The sequence below is a fragment of the Malus sylvestris genome, chromosome 7 (assembly GCF_916048215.2).
Source record: "Malus sylvestris chromosome 7, drMalSylv7.2, whole genome shotgun sequence".
NCBI classification, from domain to species: Eukaryota; Viridiplantae; Streptophyta; class Magnoliopsida; order Rosales; family Rosaceae; genus Malus; species Malus sylvestris.
The window spans coordinates 20730078-20744855 of NC_062266.1; the positions used below are offsets into that span (position 1 = coordinate 20730078).

Consider the following 14778-nt stretch of genomic DNA (forward strand, 5'->3'; position numbering starts at 1 on the left):
ACCCATATTCAAATCCTGATAAATCCTAGACTAGAAAACCCTAACCCTAGAACGAGATTACACAGTATCCAAACAAGAAAAATCTGAAGAAAACATGTACAAGGTGAACAGTTTACCTTCAAGCTTGTTTTTGGAGCAGCGCCGTCTCTGGAGAGAATGAGCAACCCACAAAGTCGCTCAAAATTTCTAGGGGTGAGGTGAGATTTCACAGGCTCTTTGGTATTTATAGGTTTCACCTTGAAATCCTCCAAAATCCACCAATTCACAAATTCCTTCAAATTCAATTCGTTTTCCAATACACCTAAATTTTTAGAGACTTTGAAAAAATCACAATTGAATACACCTAGATTTATAGGAATTTTTAAAAAGTCTCTAGAAATCTCAATTGAATACACCTATATTTCTAGAGACTTTTAAAAAGTGTTTAGAATTCTCAATTGAATACACCTAAACTTTTATAAAGTCTTTTAAATTCCTAATTGAATACTCCTAAAATTATTAATTCCTTGAAACTCTCTCAGAATCTCAATTGAATACACCCACCTAAAATTCATCAAATGCTTCAATAAAAGCCACAAACACCCATAAATCTCAGGCTCACCCTGTTGTATGGACAAAAACATAGCTCAACTCCCACGCACTCTCACGCGCCTCTCTCTCTCTCTCTCTCTTCCCCACTCTCACGCATAAACAGAGGAGGAGAGAGGCTATAGAAAGAAATAAAACGCTTTCTTTCTTACTTCACTATCTGCCTGTTCTCTCTTCTCTCCCTCTCCCTTTATTATCTCCTTTTGCAATTGGTTTTGCTCACCAGCTGATGAGCAAACATGTTTCACCAGCCAAATCTAGAGCTACCCATCTCATGGTTTTCTACCATTTGAAGGAAAGCTTGTGCTTTTTTACCTTTTGCTTCGTTTAAGGAGGTCTGGGCGGTGAAAGGTTAAATTTCTTTTCGGTTCGTTTGTTTTTCACCGCTATATTGAATCTCTGCACAAATCTAAGGGAACCCATTTGGCCAGTGGCCGTGGAGAAGGCAGGATTCGAATAAAAGGTACGTGCTTAGGTGGATTTTGTTGCAGGAAAACAGTTTCTCTCTGCTTTTGCTTGTGTGAAATTTTTATATTTCTGTGGTTTTTTTTTATCTGTTTGTGCCATCAATGTTATGTGGAAATATTGTTTGTTGATGTATTGCTTTCTGGTTTTGGTGTTTTGATTGATTGATTGTTATCCATGGACTAATAGCTCTTCATCTAACTAAATTAAAATCTCTCTTAGGGTTTGATTTCTTTGAAAAAAGCACAAGTTTTTGCTTTCAATCTAATTTTAAAGGCCCCCTTTTGTTTTGTTGCTCTTGCTTTGGATGTGGGTTGTAAACTTCTGCAATTAGTATTGGCCATATGCTGCTGAGAAGTGTTATATTTTTTATACCTTCACCTGGTATGCATTTTAGTTTGATATCATTTCTCTACTGGGTTTGCATCACTGCATGCAATCTCATATGTGGTTCATTAGTTGTGTATTTGATTTTTCTGTTTTGGCATCAGGTAGAATTTCTATCAATTACAAGATATAATTTGGTTATGCTGCATTCTCTGTCGCATCTGTAATTTTGAAGATATGGGATTTTTCTGTATCGAATTTCCGGTATTCAATTACCTAGACTGTCTGTACTTTCTTGCTGCACCTACCGTCCTTTCTTTTGTTTTGCCTTTCAAATGGAGTGTTTGACAGTTACCAAGTCGCTTCTTATAGAATGAATATTGATTTGGATTCTGGATAATGAATATTTTCTGTGGGAATAGCGAATAAAAATCTCCGAAGGTGGATTGATTTCTGCTTATGTGTAGTCTTTTGATTAGTCGGAATCATGTTTCATTCCTTTTATGTAATTACTAAAGGTAGAAGGGAGCAGTATTACCTGCTGATTATGGTGTCATGAATCAGTCAATCATATCAGATGAGAGAGTTAATTTAGCTGACATCTGGAAGTGATATGCCATCTTTGATTCGTCAATTTTGAATTTGTCTGTCTCCGACTCGTATTGGTTTGGACAACTGGTTTTGTAACTAATATATTGTTAGTGATGCTAATCTCGCGGTCGCTAGCTTGTGTAATGGCAAGAGAATCTCATTAACATAACTTTGTGTGTTGTATTTTCTAGATAATAATTTTTTTTGTATTATATTTGTGTTCAGGTTCTTTTCACTTTACTTCTCTTGATAATGGAGGGAGAAACATCGTGGTTTAGCCATTCCTTTGATAACATGGCAAGGCGGACTACAGAGTATGATTCATTCTCAGAGCTCAGTGACGAAGGAAATAGAGAAGCTAATGCAGTTTCAGTGGATTTGATACTTCCTGATGACCTGTTGGAACGGATATTAGCATATCTACCAGTTGCAAGCATTTTCAGAGCACGTAGTGTGTGCAAAAGGTGGTATGAGATTCTTAATTCAAGAAGGTTTATGTGGAACTTTTCGCACGTGCTATCACAAAAGCCTTGGTATTTTATGTTTACCAGCTCTAATGATCCAACTGGTTATGCATATGATCCTATCCTCAGGAAGTGGTATGGCATTGAGCTCCCCTGCATTGAGACATCCAATTGGTTTATTGCTTCATCATGCGGTTTGGTATGCTTTATGGACAACGACAGTAGAACAGAATTATATGTCTGCAACCCTATTACCAAAACATGTAGGAAGCTTCAGGAGCCCCCTGGCTTGAAATTTTCTGATTACAGTGCACTTGCAGTTTCCGTTAACAGGAAGTCACATGGTTATACAATCTCAATTGTGAAATCTAAGCAAGTTGCTGGAAATTTTTTCGAATGGGATGTCTCCGTTCATATTTATGATTCCGAAACAATGATGTGGATGACCTCTTTGACAGAGGTTCTGACAGGATGGAGAGGTGGGGATGAGAGTGTTATCTGTGACGGGGTTTTGTACTTCTTGATTTACTCAACTGGGGGCGGGTTACCAGACAATCGTCATGGCCTAATCACATATAATCTTTCATCTCGTTCTCCTCATGGGTTATTGATACGCAGTTTTATTCATGTACCTTCCCCTCTTACATGTGGCCGTCTGATGAACTTGAAGGAGAGGTTGGTTATGGTGGGAGGGATTGGTAAACAAGATCGGCCTGACATAATTAAGGGGATTGGTATCTGGCTTCTAAAGGGGAAGGACTGGCAAGAGGTTGCGCGAATGCCTCACAAATTCTTCCAAGGGTTTGGGGAGTTTGATGATGTTTTTGCCAGCAGCGGCACAGATGATCTCATATACATACAGAGCTACGGAGCTCCAACTCTTCTTGTATTTGACATGAACCTGAGGCATTGGAGATGGTCACAGAAGTGCCCTGTAACAAAGAGGTTCCCACTTCAGCTCTTTACTGGTTTTTGTTTCGAACCGAGGCTCGAAATTTCTCCTTGATTGTGTGGATTGATAGGATGTTGTGGTGGTATTATACCAATTTGTCCGAAATTCCTGTGTTCCACCTTGTTTTCTTTCTTTTCCCTTTAGTTTTCAGTTACAACATTTGTGTCCAAAAATTTGTATACATATAATTTACCTGCAGATAAAAAGCTGCTTATTAATGGTCATGGCTATATTATTCTTTCAATTGGAATTACCGCTGGTAATACAATCTTACGAGCTCCTGACATGTAACTTATAAACATTTTACCTTTTAACTCTTTTGCATAGGGATTCTGTCATACAATTGGGGATATATGATATGTTCATTTTCTTTATCCCTCACGTATATCCCGGGATGCCTAAAACATTTCCCTTTCATGCCTCATTATCTATGTGGGAGTGGCAATCTATTCCAATGACATACATTGTCTGGACCGTTAGATTAGCGAAGTTTTGTTCATTAGATGGTTCATACTCTCTTTATATGTCATAAGTGTTCATACGACGAAATTTCCATTGATTGGTACTGTCCCTTTTCAAGTTCCATTGATACGAAGGTGTTTTCCTAGTCCAAGGGAAATGATCAATTTCTGGCAATGAGCCAATGACAGAAACTTCGTGTGGTATCTTTTAGCGAATTCACTTGTTTTCAACGTAAAAATAATCAAGAAACTGATTAGGCTCTTAAAAAAGTGGAGATTAAGAGGTAAGCTCGGGTTTGCCTTGTGTGGGTTGGTTGAGAAGTGACGAAGATCAACACTTTGGTTTTAAAATTCTATATTTAATGGAGGTAGATTTTGCTTGGTGGACATGTGACGGTGGAAGATTGTGATTTATGAATTTATGCTGCTATTTTTTTTCTTGTGGTCCAAAGACTTGTGCCCACTACCAAATATTTTAAAGAAAAAGGGTTTTATTTTATTGAAATGCCTTGGCTTTTCGATGAATCTTAATTTAAGTTTGGAATTTTACGTAAGTATTTAGCTAAATTAATTAAAGTAGTGTGGTTTCCTCTAAGCACTTAAATTTGAATTTTTTTTCTTTGTAGTTTAGCAAAATATTCTTATTAAAAATTTCTTGCAAACTCATCGACATCTCTGTAGCTGTTTGTGTTTTGTATGCTTCTGGAATCGTCATCACTCCAATTCAAAAAAGTTTTGAATTTTACGATTTAAATGTTTAAAATTATTCACATTATTATAATGGTATTGATTTGTTCAAATAGAAGTGAGGGCAAGTTGACAACATTAGAATCAAAAACACCAAATGAGATCACTACAATCAATATGTCCAATGCTCCATTCAGGGGATGACAAAAATCTTTGTCATTTTTCTTTTATGATAAAACAAAACCTTTTCTTCGAGTTTTACGATACAAACAATATTGAGAGAGGAAAAAATCAAATACAGAATTTCAAATTCAAATATATACTCTTAATTACTTGACTTGCACGCACTTTGCAGTTACACGGGCTATTATGAGAACATGCATATACAGAAGTTTATAACTGAAATTTGTTTCCCTTAATAGTCTATCTAAAAAGGTTGGCAATGTCTTTGCTTAGTAGGTGGCTAGTGTAAGAGAAGAATCTAAACACAAAATCATTTAGATGAAGTGCTACTTTTGTAACAAATCTTTTTATAGGAATGTGATTTACACAAAATCATTTGTCTTTCTCACTCATCAATTGTCACATGAATTTCATTATCACTTAAAATATAAGTATTTAATGAGTTGAAACTAAATAGAATATATTATTTTATGTTCACATATGTCCCTAACTAAGGACAATCTACCAGCCTTAACCCACCCAAATTAAAAATAAATAAAAAATATCTAACTTAGCTCTAGAAGCCTGGTCGTCCATTTTCCCCATCCTTTCTTGTTCTTTTCATGTTTATGGTTTTTAATACCAAATTGCAAAAAATTGCAGAAGGCATTCAACCCACCATAATAATCCTCCAAACCTACATCACAAAAATCAAATCATGGTAGAAAGAAAAAAAATAAAAAAATAAAAAAACTCAAATTTGTCAACGGACAAATCGTGACCAATCGGATCTGGGGAATAGGGTGCGGCCAAGGGTTTTCCTCTAGGTGGGTTTTTATTTTTGGTAAAGAAAAGAAAAAACAAATTGGTTAGATTATAGAACACGGGGTGGTAGGTGAGAGAAGTTTGCTCTTGAAAACAAGGCTAAGGGGTAAGAATAATATTAGGAAGACTAAATTTATAGATAAAATTTTGTAATTAAATGATATGAGAGTTTATTGTTTATTTATTTGTCAAACAATAGATTTGTTAAATTAGATGTTAGATCAGAAAGCCAACGGGGTTCGAACCTACGCCATAGTGTAAGGGCAACACTCCTCTCTACAACTATGGTAGAGAGCGACAATGATGACAAACGTTGATGAAAATTATTTAGTTTTCAAATTTTGTCTACAAATTTAATCTCCCTAACATTACCCCAAGGTTAAATATGAAAAAATAGTAATGAGTTTATTCTTTGTTTTTTTTAAAGGACAATTGGTGGCAAGCCACGGTTATCCACCCATTTTGGTTACCGGAGAGGCTATCGGGAATTTCACCCTGCTCATGGCCACAGTTAAGCAGACTTACTAGCTTGGAGCATCAAACTCGGAACCTCCTGCAATTTTTTGTTTATTAGGGATTCGCAGTTCGCGTCTTTACCACTGGAGTTAGGGGTGGGAAATTTTGCTATAAATCGATTTACCGACTGAACCATACCGATCGGTTCATAATGGTATGGTATAGGTTTGGCATTTTTTCATAATCGGTTGGCATTATACTAAATCGACAATTAATGGTATGGTTTTGGTATTGGATTTTGTATACCGGCGGTATGCCATACCGACCAATATATATATATATATATATATATATTTCTATTTAGATATTTTAGGTATTTTTACATGCTTGACTCCTCAGTTTTAGGGTTTTAGAAAATAAATGACTCCTCTGTTTTAGGGTTTAAAAATTAAAGGTTGTTCAATTTTTTTTCTAACTCTTGCACGACTTCGAGCAACCTTGATCTCTCAGTTTTCTTCTTCTTTTCAACGCACACCTCCCTGGTTATAAGGGGATCTTATCATCAGAACCATACTTTTGAGTTTTGAGTTTTTTGTTTATGCATTAGTTGCTACAATTGAATTTAGACAATTATATTAGTTAGACTTTTGAGTTTGTTAACTTATAACTATTTGGATTATGTTTGCTGACAATTTTTGTTGGCTTATTTAAGTTTTGATTTGATTTCCATTTTAATTTTTTAAGTCATGATTATATTGGCTTATCATCGATTGAAAAATAGCAGCAACAACTTCTTTTTCTCTTTTCTAGTTTGTTATCTATGGGTTGATGCATGGTGTTGAGCTGTTGTTTTTGTAGCTTATTTGCAAACCACCGGTTGTGCCATTTACCAATCGAACCAACCAATAATTTTGGTTGAACCAATTTTTGGCAACCGTAAGAAGATGGATGGCTAGCAGTAACTGATTTTCAGTAATTATGTATATATAGCTGACAGGTGGTATAAGGAATTTGGCATGGTTTGCCAACCGAACCCAGCCTTAACTGGAGTCCATATGACACTTAATAAATAAGAAAGGTAAACGAGAAAAACAAGTGGGAAAGGTAGCTATCATTCTTCTTTTTTTTTTTTTTGTTTTTTTTTTTTAATCTGTGCTCCCGTAAAATAAGGAAGACAAGAATTGAACCGTGATTGTAGGTGGATAAGTGTTTTATTAGTGAACCTAGAAACCCTCCTTTTGGCAAAGGAACTAACAAATTGGATTAATGCATCCATCAATCCTTCTAAAGAATTTACCCTATCGTGAATGTTTTAGTGGATAGAAACTTTTTCATTAACCCGTTTTGAGTTCAAACTGTCCCTCCCCTCTTCTTAGCATAGTTTGAAATATTAGTATTGTTTGTAACCAAAAAGTTCAAACTGCATATGAGTTGTGAACTTGACCATAATGGACATGAAATGGAAAATTAAACATACCAAAATCGAGGGCAAAATGGTCTAATAAAAATGGACCGTTGTGGGGTTGGTGTTTTACGTCTTGTGCCAGACGCGAAACTCTGTTAGCGTTGGCATTCCAAAAACGGCAATATTGGTTGTTGAGGATCTTTCTTTGCGCGCGTAAAAGTGCAGTAAATCAATGAATCCGATGGGCAATCCTCCTCGCCTCTCTGTCGTAACCATGCCAACAACTAAAGCTCAATTTTTAAAACTGATGACGAAGACGACGACGATGCAGCAGAAGCCAATAAGTTGTACCTAAAAAAAAAAGAGAACCTTTTCCTCCGGAAATTCTTGGGATTCGAAACAGGGTTTCTGACAAAGGTAAATCTTTGCGCAAACAATGTTCTTTTTGGTGGGTTTGATTTGGTTTGATCTTGTCAGAGATATTGAAGCCAATGCAAAGGTTGCTTTCGGGTTTTAATGTTTGGTTAATAACTGCTGGGTTGGTTTGGAGCTCATGTTTTTCCTAGGGTTTTCTGTTTGAATTGGTAGATTTTGGCTCTTGGTTAGATAAATGTCAGATACCAGAAGACCCCATTTGCAATTATGAATCATTTTTTGTATTTTGTTTTGTTCTTTGAACGAGTTTTGATTATTTATAGAATAGAGAAGGGTTCTTTTGGTTTCAATTACTTGCACAAGAGGAACTTTTTTTTTTTTTTTGGTTAAAGGAACAAGAGGAACTTTATTAATGTTTTACAAGTTGATAAAAAGCAATTCAGAAAAAGAGATTATAACTTCTTATGTCAATTTTTCGTGGTTATGTGTAATCCTCAGTTTCAAATTATTTTTTGAGTGCAGATATGTTGTAATGCGTGATGCTAATAGATGTGCTAACGAACTCAAATGTGTAACATCGTCTACTTTGAAATGCTGATCCAATAAGAACTATGTCTCAGGGCGATACATGGAGCTTCTGCAAGAGGAACTTTCACCAGGTGACTTCAAAGCTGCTAAAACAAACTGTATAAAATATACCAGGCAGGGCTCGATACATGGAGCTTACATCATGAATGACTTCGAATGGAAACATTACAGTCCTGCAGTTTTCAGGTTTATTTTCAGTGTCCTCTCAGATGTGTTACATGTCAAATTATTTTCGTGCCAGGTTTCTTTGTTCGTATAATTAGAAGTGATTTAGCATGTCCCCACATATATGTCTATGGTATATATATACATATGCCTCTGTTCGTTGCTATCTTTTTCGATTTTGAAAAAGCTATAATCTAATAGATTGTTTGCAGACGTTTGCTGGAGCTTGACAGTATTAGTTACGACGACTACCTGCTTACAATATGTGGAGATGACACTCTAAGGGAGGTTTCTTTACCAGGAAGACATGGTAGGGTGTATATATTGCCTGGTGACAAACGATTCATGATTAAAACGCTGCGGAAATCAGAAAAGAAGGTAAAAAAAAATCTCTAGTGTCATTTTACCATTAATGGATGAAAGGTAACAAAAAACTCTGAAACAATTCTTCTTATTTTTATGTTCTTTGAAGGATTTTGTGTTTCTAAAGATTTATTTATGAATTAATTCGAAGTTTTGATGCAGTTAATCAACAAAGAAATTTGCTTTGCTTTTGTATCTCTTTATCAGCAGTCTAAGCATATTACTGTGTTTACTTTTTCTCATAGGTGTACCTAGAAATGCTTCCAAATTATTACCGTCATGTTAAGAAGTATGGCGCCTCACTTTTGAAAAGACTGTATGGACTTCATGTTATCAGGCCACCAGGAGGTATCAAGGTACGATCTTCTCAGTTACGAGAATTGAAGTTTACTTATTTAAATTAAATGCAATATAATTGGATAGAAATAGCACACAATATACAACCAATCATAAATATGAAAATAGCGCTATATACAAATGACTACAAATATCAACAAAGATGATGCGGAAACTGCATCATCTTTTGCCTTCCATGATGCTCATAATAAGCGTCATGGATGATGGTGTCATAACACTCGTATATGCAAAGGGCTTGGATAAACAAATTTATCCTACCAAATCTTCCTTTAATTAGGTTTTGACATATTCAAGTTCCTTCTAATCAATAGTTACATTTTTTTTTTTTTTTTTTTTTTTTGAAATGAGCAGGTTTACTTTGCCGTTTGGGCAACTGTAATGCCGTTAGAACTATGCTTATATAAGTGCTATGATCTCAAAGGGTCTTCAGTAGGCAGAACCTGCAACAAATCACAAGTTCACGACAGAGCCATTCTCAAGGATCTGGATTTTGACTTTTGCTTTTACCTTGACCCATTGGTCCGACATCGGCTCTTAGCGTAAGTACCTTTGTCTAATTATCAATGTCATTTCTCAGCACATCTGCGCATAAGCAAACTTTTATGCAAAAAACTTGAGTTCAGTTTGAATTTTTTGGATGTTAGTGAATAGCAGGTGCCTCTTTGAAATTTTTTATTTTACTTGAAGATTAAGTCATTATTTAAATTAGAAGCAGCTTTGATCTCAAACTCGCATGTCGTTTCCTATTTTCTTGTAATAATACAGCACTCCTAGGATGTCTAGAGATGTTCTGAATGAGCCGTTGTAGTTGTGTTCAATTATTTGAGGGCATGTAGCCATCGGTACTATAAAGGTCGTACCCAGTGCACAAGGCTTCCGTTTTACGTAGGGTCTGGGAGAGATGAGTGTCGGCTAGCCTTACCCCCATTTATGGAGAGGCTGCTTTCACCTATTGGATGTCTAGAGATCTTGAGAGTCATGAAACTTTACTTCTCTATTGTGCACTGCTGCTGCTCTACAAATTATCTGATTTGTATCTCATTTCTAAAAGAAAATATGAGCCCGTAATATTGCCATTGTTATTTGGCAGGTAAACTACAAACTAACATTGTTTTCTTGCCAAGGTGATTTCTATGGAGACAAAGGGAGAATGACTTTAGTTTGGAGAGTGCATTCACAAACTAATATTTTGGAAATGCGTTCCATCATATATAATTTGTTTCTAAGTAATTACAAATTCCTAATTATTCATTTATTCGCTTGTTGGATTTTGGCTGTGGTATGTTATACACAGATTTGATTGTATATAGCTTATCCTATTACGCACATCAGTCTCAGAAGACAAAAATTATTACAAGGATGCATGGATCTGTTTGCATCGTGACATATATATCCCTTGTTTTGCCTTATTAACATCTATTGTCTTCTTATTTTTTTATAGGCAAATCAAGTATGACTGCGAGTTTTTGGAAGGCGAGGGCATCATGGATTATAGTTTATTGCTTGGTATACACCTAGATACTTCACGTTCATTGGAAGGTGGTTCTTCTCATTAATCGTTTTCTACCGCTTATTCTGCAACTAAGTTTTTCATCAGCCATAGATGTTTTGTATCATGGAAATCTATGCAGACTAGGAAATTCTAAAATATGAGAATACAGCAACCATAGACAGAAATATTTCTGCAGAAAACTGGTACAAAATTTCCAAAACTGCGATGGTATTTTTGTTTTCCCGTTCTTGTCGTCGTGTCAAATATAGTGTTAGGGTTGCATCTTTTTTTCATGAATTGAACATATACAAAGTCTTAATTCTCTAACATAAACAATCCACCTCTCCCTTGGCAGGTTCAAATGATAAAAAAAATTCCGGAAGTTTTAATGCCAAAAGGCAAACGGATGATACTTCAGAAGACGATGAAACCTCATCAGAGTTAACTCTTGCCGATATATGCGATCTAATTGACAGGTACTGTATTGTATATATTGCCGCATAGAAGTCTGAACAGCAAGATGAAAGTAGGTTTAGATTGGTTCTGTTTGGGTTTAAATATAGCATCAAAATGTCTCAGTTAGCATAGAATTGTGCTAGGTTCTGTTTGGTGTAAACATAGTTGGAAGTTTGCTTTCACAACTATTGTGTCAGCTAGACTCATCGAATAAGTAATACCATCATTGAGGCTCTGCTGGCGAGATAATTGCAGTAAATTCCTAATGATGGTTTAGCTGTGACAAACTAGTATCTGAGTGGTTTGTCCTGGATGCGGAAGAAAGCAATGGCAGATGACACGAGACTCTTCCCATATCAATTCTTGTCACTCTTGAAAATCTGTATTAATTTTCAGTTGCTTTCTTTGGCTTTCAGGACAATCCCCTCTGATAGGAAGTTTTCAGGGCTTAAGCCCTGACAATAGTAGGGGTGTAAATGAAAGTGCCTTTACAATTTAGGTAACAGTTGTAACTAATAAAACCTAACAAACTTCCAACCATATGTTTCTTCCAAATCATATATGCTGCTTACTAGTAACTGCTTTATTTTTCTTTTCTTCCTCTTGCTCATTATTCTTCTGCTGCAGGCCTGATTTTAAATTGGGTGACAGACTGCCAGCACGAGCTGTCCGAACCTGCAGGAATGAAATGGAGAGTAGATCATATAGCTCCAGCAGAACACAAGAATGCTTCAATGTTCTTTTATTCTTTGGAATAATAGATTTTTGTCAGAATTACAACATGAAGAAACGCATTGAGCATGCTTGCAAGGCAATGAAATACGACTCAAAGTCCATCAAAACTGTGAACCCCAAAGCCTACTCTTCTCGCTTTCAGGAGTTTCTGAGCAAAGTATTTCTGCCCGAAGAGTCGGACTAGTCTGAACACAACTGGCAGGTTCCGTATGCTCCTTCAAAATCTGACCTTTAAATTTCTTGTATGAAACACATTCATGTTATTGTTAGACACTGAAAAAAATAAAACTGAATGAAAATTAAAACTAGAAAGTAGTCATATTAGACCTGTTCGTGCCACATTTGGGCTTTCAATAAGGATGGTCTATGTATGAGGCAACAGGCAGTAGCTCATGTCCATGGTTCAGCTCAAGTCTAACAAAACTCAAATGTCAGAATCGGTACTTAGGATTGTATTAGATAACTCACTAGATTTAAGGTATGCTAAAAGAACAAATGAAGATATTTTATCCAATTTAGAACATGGATTACTCATGAAGCAAATGTAACCCTTCCAATTTTCACCAAATGCTATGATATCAAAACCTTATATATACTTCATCAAGCCTTGAATCCTATGGTTATCTAATCCAATTTAGGCTTTGTTTGGTATTGTTTCTTTTTTTTTACTAAAAACCGCTTCACTTTAAAATTAAGCAATGAAAAAATGTTTAGTAAAAATAAAATAACTTGCTTATTTTTAAAGCAATGGCCTCCAACAACTTATAAAAGCAGCATGTAGGTTGCTTTACTTTTAAAAACAACTTTTATAAAAAGCAGAGCTGAGCCTTTAATGGATATTTTCAATTCTTGTAAATACCCTCATTAAATTTTTAAATTGACATTGTTTATCCTTCTACATATATTTTCTCTCTTGGAGAACAAAGTTATCACCATCACCTACCACTACAACAACTAACATTACATCACCACTGTCATCGTCACCACCACTACTGCCGCTACTCATCACCACCTCCACCACCACAACAACCGACACCACTAGCACCACAATTGCACCACCATCCGTTGTCGTCACCGTCGCCATTATTGTCACCACCGCCACCACTGCCACCACAACCCCCACAACCACTACCACCACTGTTACAACCATTGTAACCTCTGCACGCCAACCACCACACCTCACTATTGGCACCACCACCATACCTTACAGTTGTTGTTGCCATCACCATCATCGCGGTCTACTCCACCACCACTGATAATGTCACCGCCTTCACCACCATTATCATCGCCACCACCTATGACTGCAACAACCAACCTTACACCACGGTCGCCATCACCACCACCTTTGTTGCCACTACTACCACCAAAAGTGTTGCAATTGCCATCTCTACCACTAGCACCACTGCTACCTATAACCCTAACTGCCACACCTTATTATTAATACCACCACCACACCCCCACCATTGTTGCTGCCATCACCTCCACTATTTCTGCCAACAACCCCACTACTATGTCTATTTTTGTCATTATATACATATATATCACTTTGACATTAAATTTTACCAAACACTTTTACACAACTTTTCATAAATAACAATTTATCAAATGCTCAACTACTTCATTTTCCAGATAATTATCCTTAAAGCACAATATAAGCAGGTTTTTTTTTTTTTTGTTTTTTTGTTTTTAAACATAGCAATCCCAAACTGGCTCTAAACAGAGCCCTAAGTATGCACTGTAACCATGAAGGGTTTCTATTCTTGACACACCGTTAAGGATGTGATTTGCATCTCAATAAGGAACCGTTTGGAATTGTTTTTAAGATGACTGAAAGCACTTTTGGAGAACATGTTTTTGGATTCCAAAAGCACTTGACTTCAAGTGTTTTTTCAAGATTTACTTGCATTTTTGCTAAGGATTGGTACCAAAAATATTCACCAAAAGAGCTTTAACCATTTTAAAAGTACTTCCAAATGAGACATAATTAAGTTCTTAAAATAACTCTAAACATGTTTTGACAGGGATTCAGCCACAACATAGTCGAAGATTGAGCTAATTGATCATTTTAGACAACGTAGTAAAGAGGAGAGGTTTCCGGTCGAGACCAAGAGCTCTATCACTTGTCAGCTATCTCTGGATCCAAATGTCGCATTTCGTGCATGTTGTAGAAAATACAAGCTTCTGTATAAATAGGATTGTGAACTTGTAACTGATGGTAGTATTTATAGAGAAAAAAATAATTTTGAAGTTAGGTGCTTAGCGGTAAGTGTATCCCATTGCATGCACAAGTTGTTCATGATAGATGATTCTTGCTGTAAATTTCATAGGAACATAAACTCTCATGGAAATTAAACCTTCAAGTCATATTGTTCATAGTAGACTTCTGCATGCCATTGTATGCACAAGTTGTTAATACTAGACGATTCTTGCTATAAATTTTAATGTGATTACATGAAAATATTCATGTAATATTGTTCAATGTAGACCATTCTTTCTATAGATTTCAATATGATCATTGTTAACGCCAAAATCCGTTAAAAGGATTTATATTACAATGGTTTCACTCTTTGGGGGAATGGATCGTATAACTGGGTTGAACTTTGGTGGGTAGATCTTAGTGTGATCACTCTCCCTGCTTATCAAAGAATCCCTACGTCCATTGATTTCATCTGTATAAGTTAATTAGTTTAAATTTCTCTTACAATTATTGTATAGTATTAGACTTAGACATAGTCTATGTATATAAGTAATGGCAATTGCCATTGATCAAATCAATATAACAATTATCTGTTGGAGATTAAGCTTGCTGCATGATTGAAGATAACTTGGATTTCAAACACTTCTTGTGTGATTAAGTAATGGAT

The 14778-nt window shown here is 35.9% G+C and overlaps 2 protein-coding genes across 5 annotated transcripts; both read left to right on the top strand.

The window, feature by feature from the left end:
* Positions 1–604: 604 nt before the first annotated feature.
* On the top strand, positions 605–3631 carry LOC126630560 (F-box/kelch-repeat protein At3g61590-like). The gene is made up of 2 exons (XM_050300689.1): positions 605–1051; positions 2197–3631. Exon 2 carries the CDS (start codon positions 2224–2226, stop codon positions 3439–3441), a length of 1218 nt encoding a protein of 405 aa, XP_050156646.1. The 5' UTR covers positions 605–1051; positions 2197–2223; the 3' UTR covers positions 3442–3631.
* A 3652-nt stretch (positions 3632–7283) lies between these two features.
* LOC126627982 (phosphatidylinositol 4-phosphate 5-kinase 10-like) lies at positions 7284–14337 on the top strand. 4 transcript variants are annotated; one of them, XM_050297564.1, is made up of 9 exons: positions 7284–7800; positions 8379–8532; positions 8724–8889; positions 9120–9230; positions 9583–9770; positions 10673–10737; positions 11079–11199; positions 11807–12116; positions 13936–14337. In XM_050297564.1, the coding sequence occupies exons 2-8, from the start codon at positions 8387–8389 to the stop codon at positions 12096–12098; spliced, it is 1089 nt and encodes a 362-aa protein (XP_050153521.1). In that variant the 5' UTR covers positions 7284–7800; positions 8379–8386; the 3' UTR covers positions 12099–12116; positions 13936–14337. The 4 variants fall into 4 exon arrangements, with proteins under 4 accessions (XP_050153521.1, XP_050153520.1, XP_050153518.1 ...); XM_050297563.1 differs by having other exon boundaries at positions 7285–7800; positions 8281–8532; positions 10673–10770; XM_050297561.1 differs by having other exon boundaries at positions 7287–7800; positions 10673–10770; positions 13936–14336.
* The last annotated feature ends 441 nt before the right edge of the window (positions 14338–14778 follow it).

What these genes read in the sequence shown, in the direction of transcription:
- LOC126630560 (XM_050300689.1), top strand. Translation starts at nt 2,224, where the DNA reads ATGGAGGGAGAAACATCGTGGTTTAGCCATTCCTTTGATAACATGGCA.
- LOC126627982 (XM_050297563.1), top strand. Translation starts at nt 8,387, where the DNA reads ATGGAGCTTCTGCAAGAGGAACTTTCACCAGGTGACTTCAAAGCTGCT. An exon ending in GGCCACCAGGAGGTATCAAG is followed by an intron (nt 9,231 to 9,582) that starts GTACGATCTTCT and finishes TGAAATGAGCAG; the next exon opens with GTTTACTTTGCCGTTTGGGC. An exon ending in GTCCGACATCGGCTCTTAGC is followed by an intron (nt 9,771 to 10,672) that starts GTAAGTACCTTT and finishes ATTTTTTTATAG; the next exon opens with GCAAATCAAGTATGACTGCG.